Source organism: Chiloscyllium plagiosum, unplaced genomic scaffold, assembly GCF_037043375.1.
Source record: "Chiloscyllium plagiosum isolate Xiang-an unplaced genomic scaffold, Cpla_swu_hap1 HiC_scaffold_42, whole genome shotgun sequence".
Lineage (NCBI taxonomy): Eukaryota > Metazoa > Chordata > Chondrichthyes > Orectolobiformes > Hemiscylliidae > Chiloscyllium > Chiloscyllium plagiosum.
The window spans coordinates 103,292,898-103,315,421 of record NW_028270180.1 but is presented as its reverse complement, the minus strand read 5'-3'; the positions used below and the strand labels follow the sequence as shown (position 1 = coordinate 103,315,421).

Here is a 22,524-nt window from a genome sequence, read left to right as displayed (position 1 = left end):
AAGGGTCGATTTACTGCGTCCAAAGACACTTCAAACAACATTTTCGCGTTGGAAATGGGGAACCTGAAGATCGAAGACACCGCCATCTATTACTGTGCAAGAGACCACAGCGAGAGGAACCAGGTCTGGACCCGTTCAAAAACAGCTCGAGGGAACATTTTGTCAATTCCATCATAAACTGACGGTCAGTACGAGTTTTAAATGCAATTCTACCAACTGCAATCTGAAGCAGACCTCAGGCTGCCTCTTACAAAACTATCAAAGAGGAAATGTACAATTTAAACTAGCAAACTGGTGACACAATGGGACAATGTTTTGGGCATGTCATATGTACTGCTAACACTTCCATCAATTAAATGCTCGGACAAAATGTTCGTTTTAATATATCTGACAGCTCAGGAAATCACTGCTAATTGTTATGTCAACTATGGCATTCATTCTAAACATGATCAGTACTAAATGGCTCTTTCAAATGAAAATTGAGACCTCGAGTAAAGAATAGAGAACGAGTGTACTGGTCTACATCATTGTGATACTACAGTGGGTCACAGTGTTGTGCACAGCGACATCCTCATACAAAAACCACTGACAAGTGCTTATCTCAAATTGGTGATTTCTACCATGGCAGGAGCGAGAAATAATGTGAGATGCAATTTAAACGCAATCCAGTAGTGCTAGTTTGTACAAATGTATAATTTTTTCTACCTTCTTCGTGTTGATTGTCAAGTTAAATGCAGACCAAACCTGGAAAAGTATTCCAAGCTTTCAAAATACAATGGATCGTAAAAGCTGGAATAACACACTGAATCATTTTTAGAGGAGTCTGAATCAATGCTTTCTAGGAAGTGAAGAAATTCTCTGCATTTTACAGTTTACAGTCTGTCATAGTATTTGACACAACGTGTCTCACAGTGATATAACTGGGGTGACACTGCAATTATGATCAATACAAAAACCTATTCAGCCTCCATTGTTTGAAACTGGTCAGTGATTACTTCTACAAACCGTCTTAACTTGCAGTGCAGTATTAGTTCTGTGCGGTTTAATGCCAGTATCACTATTTAATTTGTAAAAGTGTTGGGTAATTATCGATACACGAGTTGGGGATTTTGAGAATCAGCTCATGTGTTACTCTGTGAAGTATAAAACAGTATTAAAATTTATCAAGAATGATCAGAATTCACTAGCGCAATTATGTGATGAAGATTTATCGTGACTTTATTTTGTCTGTGGTTCTGAAAATTTAAAATGATGGCAGATTTTTGATTTGTTTTATACAGAGCTAGTTATTGTGTGACCCAGTCCAGACCATGGTGACAGTGACTTCAGGTAAGACCCTTGAACTTTCTTCGTGACTTTTTAAAAACTTTCTATTCATGTGACTAATTTCTGAATTAAATGAAACTCAGATTCTGTGCTGAGTTTGGTTTGGTTCGGATTGATGTTTGTTCAGACTGATTACAGACTTCAGTTAAGGCTCAGCAAATAGTTACAATGGGGATAATGGAGTCAGTTACTCGGTGTATCTCTTTTTTTGATCAGATGGGCATTCTGTGTGGCTGGGTTACTTGAAACACCTAATGTCTCTTAATCAGTCAGCTACAAATAATGTTTAATGTCAGTGACACCCTGACTGTGAGTTTTATTATCAACAACAAACGCTAAGAAATCAAAGATGTTCGAGGCATTACTAAACATGATTAAAATATGCTAAAATATCATTATTAATTTCTTGAATATATGTTCTTACCCTGATTATATTTCCGCATTTATTTTGTGAATTAGTTGATGACAAGCAGGTTAGAAACTGTCATAAAATTTTCTTGCGGTGCTATATTGCATTCTGTTGATGAGATTCTGAGTTTGTTTTACTTGATTCTGTTGAATTGAGTTGATTGGATTTTGGCTTTGTTTTAGTTGATTCAGTTTGAACTGTGTTGATTGGATTCTGACTTTGTTTTTACTTGGTTTTGTTGAATTGTGTTGATTGGCTTTTGAAATTGTTTTATTTGATTCTGTTGAATTGAATTGTTTGGATTCTGATTATGTTTCATTCAAATCTGTTGTTTTGAGTTGATTGGATTCTGATTTTATTTCCCTTGATTCTGTTGAATTGAGTTGATTGGATCTTATTCAGTTTGTGAAATTGATCAGCGTTTTTATGCTTTCTGTAATCGGTGTTTTCTTTCTGGTGAGGAGATTGACTCTCTGGATTACTTTTCATTACCAGTATTTGTGAAGTTCTTTGGCTTTTCATGAATCATTTCTGCATTTGTTAAACTTATATGACACATTTTTCTCTGCTTGATTGAAAACATTACATCCATTTGTAACGGTCTGAAAAACAACTTAAGGCAGAAACCCGGAAGTGTGAGAAATGAAAAAAACGAGTTTTTAATGCATTGACTTTTTAAAAAAAAACTCAGTTCTAATTGTAAACTAACTGAATTTTGTTTTGAGTAGCCTCATTCAAAATAAAATTTGGGACTAAAATCTGAAACTGCAGAATTGGTCAGATTATGTAATTGAAACTAACTTAAAATTATAATGTGGTAATATTTGTCCATTCAGTAATTTTGTTTTGACCATGAAGTGATTAATCAGTATATGCCTTCAACCGCTCTACTGTGCGCTGCACAAGATTGTCATGATCAGGAAGGGTGTACAGGTTGGAAATAAATTGAACTGTTGCCAGAAACATTACAGCTTTAAGTGTTAAGTCCCCTCACAAACAAGGCTGCTGTTATGACTTGTTATTTCTATTCAATTTAATCATTAGTTTGCTGGATTCTGAGCAGCTTTGTTAGACTTCAATTTGTTTTTTTTTGTGAGGTTACATCATGTTCTTGGTTCTGTTGAAAATGTTTGCAGAGCTAGTTCCGCTGCAAACACACCGTGTTGTGATCTGGTGATCATTGATCTGTTGAGGAGGGACTGTGCTTGGGTAACATTAAATGTGTTATATTTGGGAAACTGTTTTTGGTTTCTACATTGTTTTTGCAATGTTAACACGGTTGGTGACAATGAACCGCTCCAGGTTCCTCATTCAATACGATCAGCATGCGAGGTGAAATTTCATAAAGCCTATTATTAAGTGAAAGGCAAATCGCAAAGGTTTTAGAAATGAAGGGAAAACAGATACCTTTGGGCGCCATTTTTACTTAAAAGTAATAATTAAGGATTAATCTAATCCATGCTTTACAATCCAAATTCAGAACCCCACTATCTAGTTCAATCACAAGGTCTGTCTTTAAACAGTTTACAAGTCATAGAGAAATATAAATAGAATTCCAAAAGTCTAATGTTCTAATAGTTCTTGCTCTTGAGCAAAAATGCCATGACTGTGTTATAATTGATCAAGAAACACCTTTCAATTCCGCTGTACACTACATACATATTTTTCTGGCTGGAAAAGATCATTGGCAAAGACCATTTAGAAATTCTGCTCAATTCTATGAAGAACAGGTCAGTTTCACTGCTTTGATCAGTTTCACACGTAATTTGAGTTAATTAATTGTTATGTCCCTGATTAAACTGGATTTACAGGATAAAAATAAAACATTAACTGAATTATTTAATCTGCACAGTGCTTTAGGTGTTCCCAATCTGTGCATTTTAAATAAATAGTTACATTTTCCAACAAAATATCAACTGAGGAGTCATTCTTTCGAAACAACTGCTATAGTGAATTATGTGACCAAGGCCAAATTTCGAATGAATTAAAATAATCCACTCATGACCTCGCAGGGCAGCATGGTGGCTCAGTGCCAGGGTCCCAAATTCGATTCCACCCTCGGGTGACTGCCTGTGTGTAGTTTGCACATTCTCCCTGTGTCTGCGTGGGTTTCCTTCGGGCTCTCTGGTTTCCTCCCACAGTCCAAAAGATGTGCAGGTCAGGTGATTGGCTGTGCTAAATTGCACACAGTGTTCAGGGATGTGTAGGTTAGGGTGCATTAGTCAGGGGTAAATATACATTAGGGGGAATGGGTCTGGGTGGGCTACTTACTGTCCAGAGGGTCAGTGTGGAATTGTTGGGCCAAATGGTCTGTTTCTATACTGTAGGAACCCTACTCTTAAAACCATGGGAGTGCATGCTGCAAACGCAGAGAATTCATTTTACATCGATGTGGTTAGACGTATGCAGAGTTCGCAAATTTGCAGAAAACATGAACTAGAGGATAACAGAGCACATTGTTTATTCAGACACTGAAAAGAGAGTAATATTTATTTTAATTAATATACTTGACCGATTTATTGCAATGTAGCGATCGGAAGGAATCTGCTCACATTAGTTAAGTGTGACAATCATTTAGATTAGATTTCCTGCAGTATGTATCGGGCCATTTAGCCCAACAAGTCGACACCGACCCTCTGAAGAGAAACCCACCCAGACCCATTCCCCTACCCTATATTTACCCCTGACTAATGCACCTAACACGATGGATGATACAGCATGACCAGTTCACCTGACATGCACATCTTTGGATGTGGGAGGAAACCCACACAGACACAGGGGAGATTGTGTAAACTCCACATAGGCAGTCACCCGAGGCTGGAACCGAGCCTGGGTACCTGGTTCTGTGAGGCAGCAGTGCCCACATTTACTTAGACATCCGCTAAAGCGGGCAACTCCAGACAGAAGCATGTTTTCAATTCATACCTTTTTAAATATTTTCGTTCATTAAAAGCAGTTAACAAGAAAATGACCTTGCCCTAATTCCTTCAACAGAAATGCTTTCCACACTGGAATGCAGTATTGACTTTATGCAGTGCATGCAAAATCTCCACAGTTCAAGGAACGTTTTAAGAATATGTAAAAATAATTTAGAGAATAATTCATTTCCTCAGGATCTGTGCTTTAATTGGCGATATTTCCCACCTCAATAATTTTGTTAAATACAATGACTTATTAAGTTTATTAACTCAGTGGTTATTTATGTTCATTGTGAACACATTCTTGTTCACATTAATCCTCTGGTTAGTTCCTCTGATGAATGTTCAATTACAGTGAATATATTTGATGTGAGGAGTTGAGCAATGTATCCTCTAGGATTAAGTCTGTTGTGCAGTTTGTTCAGTGCTATCTCCGACTAACTTGTCAATGGTCCTGACCATTTGTAAATTGTCCAGTTCGGATACCTGAGTCTCAGACAGTTCAATTTCATCTCGCGCTTCAAAACCACTTTTATCTGCCAGAAATACAATATTCGATTAGGTGCCCCAGAATTGAGAGCCCTGACTAAGTTGTTCCAATCAGAACGAACGTTTCAGGAACAAAAGGCAGATAGCAAGAGTTTTGAAATTGGTTGTTGGCAACAAGAGATATTTGATTGAGCGAGGCAGAGGGAAATATGCTGTATATTTTCGTTGTGCCTCAGTTCTGCAGGACATATTCCGTGGCACAATGTAAAATCAGAATTTTTTTGCATCTTATCATTTGAAAACCTATTATCAGCTTTTAATGTCACTGGCAACGGTCATATTACACTTCAAAACATTTTAATCTTTTCCAAACTAAGTCGACCGTCTGGTGCAGCAACATTCACAGGGAAAAGAGGAAGGGAGTTCTAGGTTGGAATCCAGTGACAGTGAATTGATGGCAATGCAATTCCTCGATTTATTCCTCTGTAGTTCCCATAGAGTTTGAACAATTTGGAGCTGCTGTCAAAGTATTCTTGGATAAATGTTGAAATGTTACTTTAATTGTACAAACATTCTGGAACAATCCCTGGTTGTCGGAAGGTGATAATAACTAACATGGTTTATGTATTGTCAAAATAGGTGGGCTGTGTTCTCCGTGATAGTGTCAAGCTCATTGTATTCAGGTCTGTTGTGATGTTGTATTAGAGTCCCTGATTCTGTGCCAGGTGGCCTGTGTTCACTTACAACCTGTTAGAGAGGTATGTAACACAATCTCTTATCAGGTTACTTCAGTGCAAGAAAGCAGATTGACATGTCTGGGTGTTTGTTGGAATTCCACTCACAGAGGCCAATGAAATCTATTCAATCGTAGTCCTGACTTGTGTCTCTTAGATATTAAACAGAAATTTGGTGGTTAGCAGCTTTTTCTAGATCAATATTTGTTCACAAGCTTTTGGGCATCGCTAGATGGGGTTAATGGAGTAAGTGCTCAAAGAAATCCCAGCTTTTGATTTGCTGTTCTAACAATATCATTTATAACTAATCCAGAATGAATCATTTTCGAATCATATTTGATGAAATTAGGCTTAGGCTGGTTTACTTTATATTAAACCAGTGCTGTAGCTGAATTTGATTGTTCAGTACGCTGGGAGTTCCGCTAAATCCAACACTTGCTGCAGATGGTGATAGCTTTTCAGTTGGTCTTCAATTGCTATCTCAGACCATCCAGTACCTCTGCTAAGAATTCTTTTCCAACAGGAGTCAAGCCAACGTAATCACTGTTTATCTCAACAGGTGTGAGCTCTTGTGCCAAAAACATGAAAACAATTTGGTGAAGAGGGGGGGCGGGGGTCTCTGGATGCGAAAGGTTAACCTTGCCTTCTCTCCCCAGAAGCTGCTAGACCTGCTGAGTTTCTTCAGAAATTTCTGTCTTTATTTTGGTTTTCTAGCATTTAAAGTTTGTTGTTTCATTCAAAAATGTTCTGTTCGATGAAACACGTTCTTCAGAGAAAAGATGCATTTGAACAAATTGTGAATGTTCAGAGATATTAAATATCAGAGAATCATTGAATTGGAGCGCCCTGATCTCGAGCTGTAGTTTCACAAGAAACTATTATAAAGTAACAACACACTCCAGAGCGCAGTGGCTGCTGTAATTGGGTGGAAGTTATTTTGATCACTCAAATAGAGAATGTCAATGATCCCGTTCCAAATAATCAACAGAAGGTTTTTTTACAGCATGTGTGAAACAATTAATTTGTTGAAATATTTTAATAAAAAGTGTTCACCACCAGTGCTAGCTTAATGAATGACACAATGATAGGAAGGTAGGAGCAAGAGGAGGGCACTCAGCCCCTCGAGCTGTTCCACCACTTACTTAGATCATGGAGCATCTGTGAGCTAAATCCACAGGTCTACCTTTGGCTAAAACTCTTTAACACCTTTGATTAACAAGCAAAAACTATCCCAGATTTATTGATTCAACTGCCCGTAACAAAGGGAGACACCATTTCTGAAAGACATTCCTGTGAGTACTGTGACACAATGAGGCTGGAATTAATTGCTCATGAAAGTAAACTTTAAATCTCTGACAATTTCCAATTGAAACATCCCAATCATCATATTTCTTTAATTTAACACTAGACTTCCCTGGAATAAAGAAATATAATGTGTGATTGCCTTGCTATAAATGAGGGAAGCTTCATTCCTATTACATGATTAAGAAATAGCTGTGTTCATTCAGTGAAAACACAGTCAAATCACACAAAAGGAAACCACGTCATCTTGTGTAGACACACAAGTGCCTCAAATAATTTTCAATTCTTCCAGTGGTTGTTTGAATCTCTAGACAGGTGTGGAAGTGTCCGACTTTTTATATCGCCTTGAGAAACCAGTTATCATCAGTCTATTTGAATTGCTGAAGTTTGTGTGGTATTAGCACATTCACAGCGCTGTTAGGAAGTGAATCCCATGGCTGTGATTGAGGAAGAGGAAACGGCAGAGAAATAGTTGAGAGTCAAGTTGAAGTCTAATTTGGAGGAGAGCTTTCAGTTGAAGCATTTACATGCATGTGCGCCCTTATCCTCAAGGATCACAGCTTTGGAACATGCTGCCGAACAGACACGTCAGCATGCAAACTGGAAGCTGAAGAAGGCCCCGCGGCCCCTCTAGAAGGCTATTCCATTCATGGGATCATCATTAATTTTGCTGCTCATCAATCTTCCCAACACACCGATAACATTGAACCTGATTGTTTACTGTTCAGCAAAAGAATGGTGAACCTTTGGAATTCTCCACCACAGAAATTGATTCAGGACAAAACATTAAATGATTTCAATTAGGAGATAGATTCCTTCAATCCTTAAAAAAATGCTCCGGATATGTGGGAGAAAGGGAAACAGGGTACAATATTGGTTGAAAGCCATGAAAACATTGAATGGGGCATGGTTTGTAAGTTTGCACGTAACACCAACATTGGTGGTATAATTGGCAGTGAAAGTTATCCAAACGTACAATGAGATCTTGATCAGCTGGGCCAATGGGCTGAGGAGTGGCAGATGGAGTGTAATTTAAATGAATACGACGTGTTGCTTTTTGAGAAGACAAATCAGGTCACAACTTACAGAGTTCATGGTAAGGCACTGGGTAGTGATATTGAACACTGAGGACCCTGAGGGTTCAGACTCAGATTCTTGAAAGCGTTGTCTCAAGTAGCTAGTGTGTTGAAGGCATTTGGCAAATGTACCTTCATTGGTCAGAGCACTGAGTGCAGGAGTTGGAGCTTCATGTTGTACTTGTCCAAAACATTGAAATGAACTGCCAGAGGAAGTGGTAAATGCAGAGATAGGTCCAACATTTAGAAGACATTGAACAGCTCCAGGAACTGGATAGGTCTGGATGGATATGGGCCAAAGGCAGGCAAGTGGAATTAGTTTAATCTGGGAACTCTGGTCAGCATGGATGAGCTGGACCAAAGGAACTGTTTCTGTGCTGTATGACTTTATGACTCACTGACTTTATGGTGGAGTCGGCTCAAAGTTGGAAGGTGGTGAGCAAGTGAGGGGCTAGATTGGGCATGTGGGAGAGTTTGGGCTGGTAGGCAGTGAGGTGTTGGCTGGCTGCTGGGTAAGCTGGCATGCACTCTGTCTGGCAAGGTGGCATCAAGGTAAATGGTAATGGTCACAGGATAATTTGGTCAAATTGTGCTTGGTAGGTGAGGGGTAGTTTGAGCTGAAATGCAGGAGGTCTGTCTTTGCCAGGCTGGTTTATGGAGAGGTGTGCAGCATGCCGGGCTGGTTAGTGTAGAGGTGGGCAGTGTGCCAGGCTGGTTAGTGCAGAGGTGGGCAGTGTGACGGGCTGGTTAGTGTAGAGGTGGGCAGTGTGCTAGGCTGGTTAGTGTAGAGGTGGGCAGTGTGCCGGGCTGGTTAGTGTAGAGGTGGGCAGAGTGCCAGGCTGGTTAGTGTAGAAGTGGGCAGTGTGCCAGGCTGGTTAGTGTAGAAGTGGGCAGAGTGCCAGGCTGGTTAGTGCAGAGGTGGGCAGGATGCCAGGCTGGTTAGTGTAGAGGTGGGCAGTGTGCTAGGCTGGTTAGTGCAGAGGTGGGCAGTGTGCCAGGCTGGTTAGTGTAGAGGTGGGCAGTGTGCCGGGCTGGTTAGTGTAGAGGTGGGCAGTGTGCCGGGCTGGTTAGTGTAGAGGTGGGCAGAGTGCCAGGCTGGTTAGTGCAGAAGTGGGCAGAGTGCCAGGCTGGTTAGTGCAGAGGTGGGCAGAGTGCCAGGCTGGTTAGTGTAGAGGTGGGCAGTGTGCCGGGCTGGTTAGTGTAGAGGTGGGCAGAGTGCCAGGCTGGTTAGTGTAGAAGTGGGCAGAGTGCCAGGCTGGTTAGTGTAGAAGTGGGCAGTGTGCCAGGCTGGTTAGTGTAGAAGTGGGCAGAGTGCCAGGCTGGTTAGTGTAGAGGTGGGCAGAGTGCCAGGCTGGTTAGTGTAGAGTTGGGCAGAGTGCCAGGATGTTTCAGGGGTGGAAGGTCACTGTAATGAAGTGACAGCTGGACGTGTTGTCAAAATGTAAAGCTCAGAGTCTGGCAAAATGGTGGGTGGTAAAGCACAGATGCGAAAGGAGCTGGGATGCAATGTGCACAGGTTGACTTGGGTAAGGTGAGAGGTCAGTGATCAAGGGCTGAGGTCATGTCTTGGGTAGTGGGCTTTTGTCAGAGGTTGTGAAAATGATGGTGCTAGGTCCAGTCAGGGCCAGATTCACCATGGGCCAGGAGTGAAAGGAGTGAAAGGAATTGAGATCATATGTCCATCTGGAATATAGAACATTACAGTGCAGTACAGGCCCTTCAGCCCTCGATGTTGCGCTGGCCTGTGGAAACAATCTGAAGCCTATCTATCCGACACGATTCCATTTTCATCCATATGTTTATCCAATGACATTTTAAATGCCCTTAAAGTTGGCGAGTGTACTATTGTTACAGGCAGTGCGTTCCATGGCCCTACTACTCTCTGAGTAAAGAAACAACCTCTGACATCTGTCATCTATGTCCTCTCCTGCTAGCCATCACTATTCAAGGAAAAAGACTTTCACTGTCCACCCTCTGTTTATCTTTTATGTCTCAATTACGTCACCTCTCAACCTTCTTCTCTCAAATAAAAACAGCCTCAAGACCCTCATCCTTTCCTCATTAAACCTTCCCACCATACCAAGCAACATCCTGGTAAACCTCCTCTGAACTCTTCCAAAGCTTCCACATTCTTTCTATAATGTGGTGACCAGAACAGTACACAATACTCCCAAGTGCAGCCACACCAGAGTTTTGTACAGCCGCAGCCTAACCTCGTGGTTCTGAAACTCATTCCCTCTATCGATGAAAGCCAACACAAAGTATGCCTTCTTAACAACTCTATCAAACTGGCTGGCAACTTTTAGGGATCTATGTACATGGACACCGAGATCTCTCTGCTCAGCTACACTACCAATATGGATTGCCTTGGATGTGTTTCGTGTGATAGGGGTTGTGTGTTCCGGGCATGAATGGGTGTATAGCAGGGTAGGGTTTGTCAATGTGAGTGGAAATTTAGGTCTAGGCAGAGTAAGTGCAGTGGTTAGTCTGAGACATGAGGTTTGGTGGTGAACTGTGTGTCAGTTTGATAGTTATTAAAGTTAAAGATTACTTGTTCATTTCTCAAATCATATTTATGTAAATACTCAGCTGTAACACTCCAAAGTCTCTGAACCTTAATGGTCCTCCATTTTTCAGAGGCCTCCAAAATTCAGATAATTGTAAATGAGATGTTTCAACTTCCAGACAATTGGCATGAGTTCAGCCGTGACAGCCATCCTCCTAGTCCCAGTGCTCAGCTCCTGCCTGTGCTGCTGCTGCAGTGACCTCCCTCCCAGAGAGAACATTCTGCCTTGCATTGATAAGTGAGGAAGGCTCACTGGGCCTGATTTCCAAGTATGGGGACGGCAAACACGAGGGGACACAACTTTAAAGTGAGGGGAGATAGGTATAAGACAGATGTCAGAGGTAGTTTCTTTACTCATTGAGTAATAATGGTATGGAATGCTTTGCCTGCAACAGTAGTAGATTCGGCAAGTTTAAGTACATTTAAGTCATCATTGGGCTAACATATGGACGTACATGGGATAGCGTAGGTGGGATGGGCTTCAGATTAGTATGACAGGGCAGCGCAACATCGAGGGCCGAAGGGCCTGTACTGCGCTGTAATGTTCTATGTTCTATGATTCACTCTGATTTCTGTCCGGGGGTACTGCCAGCTGTTGGGTATTTCCAGCAGCACGGCACCTAGTGAGGCAGCACGCTGGTTCCGTGGTTAGTGCTGCTGCCTCACAGTGCTAGGGACTCGTGTTCCATTCCAGCCTCGGGTGACTGTCTGTGTGGAGTTGGCACTTTCTCCCCATGTCTGTGTGCGTTTCCTCCCACACTCCAAAGATGTGCAAGTTGGGGGAATTGCAAATGTTGTTTCAGTGATTGGGAGTTTAGGTGCATTAGTCAGGGTTAACTGTAGCATAATAGGGTAGGGGAATGGGTCTGATGCGTTACTTTTCAGAGGGTGGGTGTGGACCTGTTGGGACAAATGGCCTGTTTGCACACACTGTAGAATTTCAAAGAATTTGCATTTCCTTGGTTTGTATTTTGTGAAATTTCTCTGCTCTTCACATCAATCCAGTGAAAGTGTCAGTTGGTGAGATCTTCAAACAGTTACTGGGGTGGGATCAGGATGTTCTTCTTCCTAAATTATATGGTAATGGTCAAGGTCGAGGGCATGTTTCTAAAGAGGGAACCAATGATCATGATCAGCAACTGGTAGGAAACAAAAATAAACTCCAGTTATGCTGTAGACTTCAGCGGGAGCATACTGGCAAACGTTTACAGCTGAGGACACATTGGAGTAACTGATAAGGTCAAATTAACAGAAACTAACATGCTCAATTGGTCATTCTATTGTAGAGACACCATCTCCCCCCACGCTTTATGGCCTTGTCTCCTCCTGTCAGGAGCACAACACCGGTTCTGTGATCTTTGGTTGTTTGGCGATGGACTATTCCCCTGACGTCACCAAGGTAACCTGGAAGAAAGGTGGGGAGCTCATCACAACTGGATTGAAGACTTACCCATCAGTGAGAAACAAGAAGGGAACCTATACCCTGAGCAGCCAGTTAACCCTGCCCGGGTCAGTGGTAGATTGCCCCAGCAAAATCTACTGTGAGGTTCAACACAGCGGGACATACAAGAGCAAAGTAATGCCATGTCCAGGTAAGTGTTGTGGGAACTGAGATAAACAGATCATCTGTGATTAACATGAAGAAGGCATTATTTATAACCGTTTTCACAGAATCACCTTATACAGCACAGGAAAAAGGCCCTTTGATCCATCCAATTCACGCCTCTCAATAATAGCCACCTAACTATTCCAGTCTCATGTGCCAGCACACAATCCATTGCCTTGTGTGACTTGCCCTTGCAAGGATACTTCATACTTATAATGAGGGGCTCAATCTCTACATGACTTATAGGTGCTGAGCTCCAGGCTAACACCACCCTCTGTTTGATTTTGTTTTCCCCTGAGATCCACTTGGAACCTCCTGGCCTTACCTTCACCCTGTGCCCCTGAGGCATTGATTTCTCCATCAAGGGGAAAGGTTTCATCCAGTTTACCCTGTCTATGCCTAAAATAATTCTAGATATCATGATAATCTTCTCCCTAATTCTCCTCTGCTCCAAGGAAAACCCCTGTCTATCTAAACTAGTTTCATAACTAAAACACTCCAACCCAGGCAAGACCCTGGCAAATCTCATCAATACTGCCTTCAGTGCAATCACATTCCTTCGATAACATGCACACAACGCTTCAGTATGGCCTAACCAGTGTTTTATTAAGTTCCAGTATCATCTCACCACTCTTCATTGTCAATGTCTAGGCTAATAAAAGCAAATATCCTCCCACTTTCTTAGCCCCTTTATCCAGACGACACAGTACTATAAGGGATCGGTGGGTACATGCACCAAAGATCCTCAGGCCTTTCCAGGGTTCCACCATTCAAAACATCATACCACACAGATTCTTCTGCCGAATTACATCACCTTACATTTATTCAGATTAATTTCCATTTGCAACTTTTCTCTTCACATACAACCAATCTTTTTATATCCTCCTGCAATCTAAAGCCATTATGCTCATGACTTACCAACATGACAGTTTTCATTTCATCTGTGAATTCACTGGTTAATCCTCCTAAATTTGAGTCTCAATCATTGGTATGTAAGAGAAATAGCACGGAAATCAACACCAATCCCTACAGAACACCAGGAGACATAGATTTCCAGTCACGCAGACACCCGATGACTATTATCGCCTGCTCCCATCACTCAGCCAGTTCTAGATCCAATCTGTCAAATTAACTCGGATCCCACTGGCTCTGATTATTGCTATCATCTGGACATCGAGTTATCTCTATGAAAACTAAGATCAAATTGTTACACATGACTTCCTCTCAATAAAACCGTGCTGACAATTGTTGATTTATCTTCCAAATGAAACCTAATTTCACTTCTCAATAGTTTCCTTACCACTGAGACTAGCTTGACAGATCTGTGTTTTCATTGTTTATCCCTTCCTTCGTCCTGCATAACAGTGCAACGTTGGCTGATCTACACTCACTTGGCACAACTGCTGTGGCCAGACAGGAATTCTAAATAATTGTCAGCAACCCAACTATTTCATCCTTTGCATCGCTCAACCGCTTGGGATACTTTTCATCTGCCCTGGAAATATAACCACTTTTCATTCAGCAAGACAACACAGAACATCACGTCATGTGTCCTAATTTCTGAAAGTACATCACAACACCCCTCCATGATTTCTGTCCCCACATTGTCACTCTTACTAGTGAACACTGACACAACACATTCGTTTTGACCACAAACTAATCCTCCGGCTCCACTCCAATAATAACACTTAATGGGCATTATTGTTTCCCGAATAATTCTTTTATTATGAATGAGTCTGTAACTTTTAAAAATATTTTCCTTTATGTTGACTGCTATTATTTTCTCATGGTCCCTTTTGCTCTTCTAATTCCTTTGTCTTTCAAACTCCCCCTTGTCCGTTCTGTACTCCATATTAGTTTCTATTGTTTTGAGATTTCAGTATAGACCGGAAGCCTCCCTTATTTCTCTTTATCTCCCCCTCCATGCCCTTTGGTGTCCAGAGCCCACTGCATTCTTGGTCCCACGCAGTGGCTTCCTGGGAAATGCCCTCCCTGTGATTTTCCTATCTCTTTCTTAAATGTGTCACACTGCTCTAACTCAGATTTACCAATAAGTGTCAGCTTCCAGTCCACTCTGGTCAAGTCATTACCTCATCTTACTAAAACTGTCCTTCCCCTTTTCAGAACTCTGGGCCAATTTCTATTCCTTTGCAGTACAATCTGAAATCCAACTGATTTAAGATCACTGTCTGCAAAGTGCTCCACCATTGATGTTTTACCCACTGGGTCGACTTCATTCCCTAAAGTTAAGTTCCGGTTCACCCCTCTCTTGCAAGGTCTGGATTAAAATTCTCTGTATTAAACACATAATTTGTTCAAATATTCTCCTGGAGGCATTTTCAGAATTGTGCTCCCTCTAAATTTTTGACAAAATGAATATCCAAGCCTATGCTGAGGAAGTGAAAAACCTCGTTTCTCATTCCCCTATTTAATTTACATGTCTCTGAAATTTGCCCATGTATTTGCACTTGGTATTTTGGACCAATAGTAAGGTCTATCGTGCTCTCCCAATAGTTATGTTTGCTGTGTTTTGGTTTTGAAGTACTGTCCATTTGCCTTTGTTCAAGGAGGTATCCATGATTTCATTTCTCTTTACAGCCTAAAATACTCTTGTCAGAATTGCGACAGAAGCAACATTCTGTACCGCACACCCCCGCCCCCATCATTTTCCATCTTTCCCTGTCTCGTCTGAAGGCACTAAATCCTGGAATATTGAATAGCCACTCCTGCCCGGCTCTCAATATGTTTCCGTGATAGCAACGATATCATTTCTTCATTTATGCCAGTAATTCGTCTGCCTTGTTCATCAGACTCTGTCATTAAAACGAATACCATCCAACGTTGCTATCTCCCTTCTGATGTTACCGGCCTATAGTTTCTGTGCCTCCTTGACTCCCTTGCTGTGTCCTCTAAGTTTAGCCTTTCACATTGTCCTGCTGATCTTTCTATGTGGATCCCAGCTTCTCCAGCACTCTGCACAATTATGATTCTTGTATACATTAACCACAAGAAACCTTGATATATGAGAACTGATTGTATTTGTTATGAAAGGTCCAGATCCTCTCCCACCAACCCTTCTCCTAACTGTGAGCTCCAGTGAAGAAATCGCAAGCAGCAAGTTTGCAACCGTCGTCTGTTCAATCATCGAGTTCCGTCCGAAGTCAATCTCCGTGAGTTGGTTGAAAAATGGCCGACCCTTGGATTCTGGCTTCTTCACGTCTCCCGTGTGTGAGGCGAACGGGAACTTCTCGTTGACGAGTCGGCTGATGGTCCCTTATGGTGAATGGTACAACAGTGCGGTCTATACCTGCCAGGTCACTCATGGAGAGAACACTCAAAGTAAAAACATCACCGCACTCCAGTGTAAGAGACACACACTGAGAGAGCTACAAATCACTCTGAACTCTGATGTGAATCAAACACATTTATTTATCAGGCATAGTAAACAGCACGGTACAGCTTCTCGTTTCCCAACATGCCACGTATCTCATTTCTGTTTGAGTGTTACATTAACATTGCTCATAATTCAACCTTTAGGCAAGTCAGAAAAGCATGTTTCCTCTCTGTTGAAGATAGATATATAGACAGTGGGCTTTGTTAAATAGTTTGTTGCCTGACCATGCTGGGAGAGGCATTCAGAGTGCTGAATGCTTGCCTGGTAGCTGCTTCAAGGATAAGTTTGGGGTGAAGGGGGATATTGGAGAGATATCTGATTGAAACATAGAAAATACTGAGAGACTGAGGTCGAGTGAATGTGGAATAGATGCTTTGACTGGTAGGCGAGACTAGGACCCAAGGGCAGTCTCAGGATCAAAGGGGCACAGTTTAGAACTGAGATGGGGAGGGTTTCTTCAGCCAGAGGGTGATGAGTCTGTGGAACATGTTGCTGCAGAGGACTGTGGAGACCAGGCCATTGTGTGTACTCAAGCCAGAGATAGATCGGCTCTTGTTTAGTACGGGGAGAAGGCAGGAGAATGGCTTTAGCCTGAAATGTCGATTTTCCTGCTCGTCGGATGCTACCTGACCTGCTGCGCTTTTCCAGCATCATTCTGATCTAAACTCTGGATTGGCCGAACAGCCTTATTCTGATGCTCTATCAAATTGACGTGGTTATCATATGCAGTGATCCTTACTTGAAAATAAATCAAAATGCGTTCAATGCTTCATTCCCTGCTCAGGAATGACCTGTTGGTTGGACATTGTACGACATCGATTTTTATCTGGTACTGAGCTCTTTAACTTCATTTATGGGATCAGACCACAGACCAAGTGGCTATCACATTTGATGAACTGGGATAAATGTGATCTCACTGAGCTTCTTTAAGATGCTCTCTGTAATTAGTGGATGAGGCAGGAGAATAAATTCTGGTGGGAATGCTACAATAGGGATGAATGAACTAGGAACTCGAGACAGGGCTGATTTAGCCTGTTTGGGGTGGCGATGTTTACACAGTGAGTAGTGGATGTCTATAAAATTAGTGACATTTCCATCGCGTTTGTAGATTAATTTAAGACGCTTTTGTTTGTTTTTTTTCTCTCCTGCTCTATGAAGAAATTTTAAAAATGCAGCTTGGTAAATAAGACCAGTTATGAACTAACTGAATGGAGGGAAAGACTTAAGGAGATGGGTGTCCTTCTCGATATCCAATGCTGTACTCAATGTCTTGTTTTCAGATCTATTCCAAACACAGCCCACGAGGAACAATGACATAAATTAGAGAATGACATCACACCAATAACGCAAAGTATTTTTAATCATGTTAAATATAATGAACAGAATTTCCATGGCTGTTCACTGCTTCTGTAACACTTTAGAACTCTGTAAAGAGAATAATTATTATTTATTATAATCTGTCCAAAATTTGGGATGTGATTTGGCAGTCAGTGTGACCAGCAGCACTTGCACCTAAAGGTTATAAACATGGAAATGAACTCATTATATTCAGATTACTCTTGTCACAAGTATCAATGGATGGTCTTAAGTGAGAGACAAACTCCAAAAGAAAGATAATTCCATGGGTTACATGATGGTATCTTCGATGATTTTACTTTTTTCACAGGTTTCACTTGTTACAAAGCCAGTGTTCTTTCAGAATAATTACACAGGGTTTGTTATAGATAATCACAAATGTTTCACAGATCAAAATACATCAACAATAGTAAGCATCGTTTCAGAATAGTTGGAGTTGCCATTTTGAAGGTGGTGTCTTCACTCTGTGAAGGAGTAATCTGAAGATTGGCTGTTTGTATCAGAAAGGGGCATTTTTCATTGACTTTGATTTTTGTTTCATAGAAGATACCGAGTGCCACCCTAACACCGTTAAAATCCTCCCACCGGCAGTAGAACAAGTCTTACTGGAGGCGACGGTGACGTTAACCTGCATTGTGTCCAATCTCCCTTCTGGAGTCAACGTGACCTGGAAACAAGAAAAGAAGCCTCTGAAATCAGAGATTGCTGAGCAGCCTGGACAGAATCCCGACAGCGTGATCAGCAAATTAGACATTTCTACTGAAGCCTGGATGAGTGGCGTTACTTTTGAATGTGTGGTGTACCATCAGAATCTACCGACTCCGCTGAGAGACTCCATCCACAAGGAGAAAGGTGAGCGATGAGATTAAAGCACAAATGATCCCATGTGTAATCCAGATCCAGTTACATCAATGGCAGGCTTTGATTGGTAATGAACCAACACCGTTGGGGGCATTAATGATGCATCTGAAGGCAGGATAGCTAAGTAGCTGATTAAGAAAAAAGATGGACCAAAGGATATTGTATTCTGATTAAGTCAGATAAGGTGGGAAGAAGCCTGGGATGGGACGCCACCATCAGCAATGACAAATGGCCAGAATGTCCTCGTTGTGGGCTGGAAACATGGAGGCAACATTCACATTAAACTTTCCTTTTTTTAATGAACAGTATGTGTACCATTCTGCTCCTTTAGAAAACGAAAGTAAATAAATCCCAAATTAAACATGGCGTATTTTAATATTTAGCGAAATTGTGATATCGGTTCAGGATTTTTTTGGTTGATTTATATTTGTCTCAAATATTCTGCAGTGATTAGTCCTCCTGCCACTAACAGAAGAAATCTCCGCACAGAGGTTTCTCTCCCTGACCTGTTTAATGAGAGGTTTCTCCCCCTGAGAGATCTTCGTCAAGTGGACAAACAATGACAAGCCGGTGAATCCCAGTAACTACAAGAACACTGAGGTGATGGCGGAGAGTGACAACACCTCCTTCTTCATGTACAGCCTGTTATCCATTGCAGCGGAGGAGTGGGCCAGCGGTGCTTCTTACTCCTGTGTGGTGGGACATGAAGCGATTCCATTGAAGATCATCAACAGAACAGTCGATAAATCCAGCGGTAAACCGAGTTTTGTAAACATTTCACTTGCACTGATGGACACTGTTAATTCATGTCAATAAAAATCTCAAAGTTGCATTTAATAATTCAACAGAAGTAATGAAGTGTTTTTTTTTCCTCCAGTTGTGAGTTAAATACTGAATTAGTTGTTTCTCACTCTGACTTACATTGCATCTGTGTAGTTAAAGTGGATTATTAACAGGTCTAGAACGAGTGTATTGTGCAGTTAATGTTCTCTGCTCAGATACACCCTGGGTCAGAGATAGAGTAAAGCTCACTCATTGCAGGATTCCGCCAAGGATGTTATCCATCCTAAATCCCTCTGTGACAAAATCTGACAATGTCCATCTTATGTCAAAGGTAGGGCACGAGTTTTGAACTTGGTGTTTTTGATTCCCCCAATTGGACATTCTTACAAAATTCATGTCAGTTTTAAACTGCCAAATTGCACCAATTGGAAATGTAAATTTAAGACACTTTAAAATTAAATTTGATTGGAACATACCAATCGTAAAGAGTGCAGAGCAGTTTGAATGTAACCTTTGTTTCTGGGGAACTGCCAGGGATCTTGCGCCAGCGCATGAGTTGACAGAACGTATCTTCACTTTCACACCAAAGAGAATCAACAGATAAGTTGTTGTGGAGCAGAGGGGAGGGGAACGATGAATGGTCTGTCCTCTTGCTCCCTGTGCAGAGTTTTCATGGTGCATGTCCTCTGTAATGTAACCCAGTTGCTAACAGGGACAGTCAACTTCTTGCTTACTGTCCAAAGATTTAACATTTCCATGCAAAACAATACCTTTGAAGCATGTTAGACACGCTTGGCTCTGTTAACAAATGATTAACATTGATTCCCATAATCCAAAACTGGTGTTTGCATCATCCCAGTTTGAATTCCATAGTTTTGTCTCAGTTTTCTGGAAGACATGGGATCAATTCTGGTATTCGAATACCTGATATCATTTTGTTTCACATACAGAACACAAGTCGACATTTTCTAATAAACATATTTAGAAATGTTATCTCTGGGGCAGTGGGGATTTGAACTCACGCCTTTTCTCTCAGAGACAGAAGTTCTATCACTGCAACAGAGGAGTTGCTCATAAAACGCTTATCTCTGCACAACTATGGGAAATGTTTCCTGCAACACCAAGGTCAAAATCTAATTATGGGCAATGCATTAAATTAGAACAATATATTAGAATAATAAAAATTGCAGTCTGGTATAAGAACAGATACAGAGAGATGCACACGTAATAACATATACGGGCTCTCACCTAAAGACACATATTTATGTGCACACTCAAATGTGCATATAGATAAGATGTCACACACGCATACTCGCACAGAGCCACACATACAAGTGGTACTTGAACACCCACCTAAGCTCATACAAAAACTCACATATACCAAAAGAAAATCATTTGCACAAATGAACAGGAGTACTCACACATAACCATGAGAAATATCGACACACGGTAACACACAAATGGGCATGAATACATATACATTCATACAGCACAATGCGTGCAGACATACACACATGAACACACAGATACAAAATCTGAAAAATGTCCTCCCACATGTCAACTCACACAGGCACGTAGGTGCACAGAGATAAACATTAATATCATTATTTTCCCATTTTCAGAATCACAAACATATGATGACAGAGGCAGCTTAATTAGTTATTATTAAACCACATTGATCAGCATGTATACAATATCACACGCACACACAAATTCAGAGTCTCACATGCAGACACACAAGTGCAGAGGTCAACAAATGGAGAGGACGTTTATTAAATAAGGATAATGGGCACAAGGATCAGCAAGTATCCACAAACAATAGCACAAACAAGCTGATCAGGAGATGGTTTGGGAAAGATTGCCACACAAGCAGACATCATCATATAAATATAAACATCCATCAAAACATAACATTGCATGCTAACATTTATTAAGCATAAACATGAAATAATCTAGTGTAGGTAGGATCTGAAACAGACACATAAGCACACATTTTAGATAGCACTAATGAAAAGTGAACACTCACAAAGACATTACAAGATAAGCATAGGCAGCAACGAAGTGGCATATTAGCATGATGATGCTTATACAATGTGAAAAGACCAAAATTTAGGTGCACAAACACATGAGCACACCAGCAGTAAAGGAACAGGAATATGTTTATTCATGCACAGACTCCAACATGGGCAAGAATGAAGTAAGAGACTCTTATAACCACATACACAAACATTAAAGGAAAACCAAACACACCAAGCAGTAGATCAAATAAATTAAGGGACACACGTACAAAAACATATTCCTAAATATACAGATCCTTCAAACAAAAATATGAAGCAATGTCCTGACTGTGATGTCACTTATATGCATGATTTGCTAAGCAATTGGTCACCAATACAAAAGATGAGAATCACATTTGAACTTTTATTCAGTGCTGGCCACAATTTTCAACTAAAGTGCTGTCACAGCCTATATTTAAAATATAATGATATAATTAAAATCATCATTCGTAATAAGCATTCCTCAAATAATAATATCCTTAAATAATAGATGAAAAGAAAAATAATTTAAAACATTCTGACATGGACAATGAAGAAAGAACATGTGCACTTAGTATTTGTAATTTCTTGCTGAGTCAATAATGCACTAATAGATACAGATAAGAGTCACACTTGAGAAATCCCTGACTGCTTTATGAAGATGTAATGGTCTCCAATTACATGACTTGGATGCAGATAGATCGATCTGGATCAATAAACAATCTAAATGCGTTCTCTCGGCTTTATATTCATAGATTCAATAGATCGCACTTGGATTGAAGACTATGAGGATGATAACAGCAACATCTGGACAACTGCTTCCACGTTCATCACCTTGTTCTTCCTGAGTATTTTCTACAGCGCTGCTGTCACTCTGGTGAAGGTGAGAATAATCACATCTTTCTCACGCCAAGCAGCCCAATATGTTTTGTGAAATCTCGAAGTGTGACATTGAATAAACATTAAATCTGAAAGTCCCTGATCATAAACATCTGCGTCATTGCTTTCTCTCTCTTTTCCAGGTTAAGTGAATGAGTTGTGGACCCCTTTGATTTTCCTGATCTGCTTATCAAGGTCTCTGAATTCCCAATCTCCAATCTGTCCTGTTGCTGACTCTAACAGTGAGATGACTTCAGTTTATCAGCGTGTAACTGAGACAATTATTGATGGATTTTCCTTTTTACTTTGATATCTTTGAGATGGTTGTGGTTGGAAGAATTTGTAGCTTCCCAGTTGTTTGAAGCCCGTTTGTTTTGTTTTTATTTGTTCCTTACTCAGAATGGTTGCCTACCCTTTCTGATGAGCCTTTGTATTGCCTTTCTTGTGACTGTTACTGATGTACAGAAAATTCCCAGCTCACAGCGCATGTGTTCTCGTCTCAATGTGGCATCCAGCCATTATATTCACTTCTGTTAGCTATTACATCAATCTTTTGGATAAAAATGCTTTCTGAAATGGTTAATAAATCTCGAATGAATATGCACTAATCTTGAGTTTGCTTAATTCTTTCTTCAAGGCCAGTCAGTAAATAATACATTTACCCACATCGTACTCCTTTCCCAGCCAAATACTTTCCTTGTTCTGTTTGATTGTATTTTATCCAGTCATTTAGTTTAATGCTGCGCTACCATGCAGCCCACTAATGTAAATACATCTTTCACACGATAT

The 22,524-nt window shown here is 40.8% G+C and overlaps 2 gene segments (V, D, J or C); both read left to right on the top strand.

The window, feature by feature from the left end:
- The first annotated feature begins 1,312 nt into the window (after positions 1–1,312).
- LOC148138036 (Ig heavy chain C region-like) lies at positions 1,313–18,017 on the top strand. The segment is given in 4 exon segments: positions 1,313–1,329; positions 12,107–12,412; positions 15,478–15,789; positions 17,720–18,017. Coding segments are annotated over 3 exon segments (534 nt in total).
- A 594-nt stretch (positions 18,018–18,611) lies between these two features.
- On the top strand, positions 18,612–22,302 carry LOC148138035 (Ig heavy chain C region, membrane-bound form-like). The segment is given in 3 exon segments: positions 18,612–18,791; positions 21,612–21,739; positions 21,879–22,302. Coding segments are annotated over 3 exon segments (288 nt in total).
- The last annotated feature ends 222 nt before the right edge of the window (positions 22,303–22,524 follow it).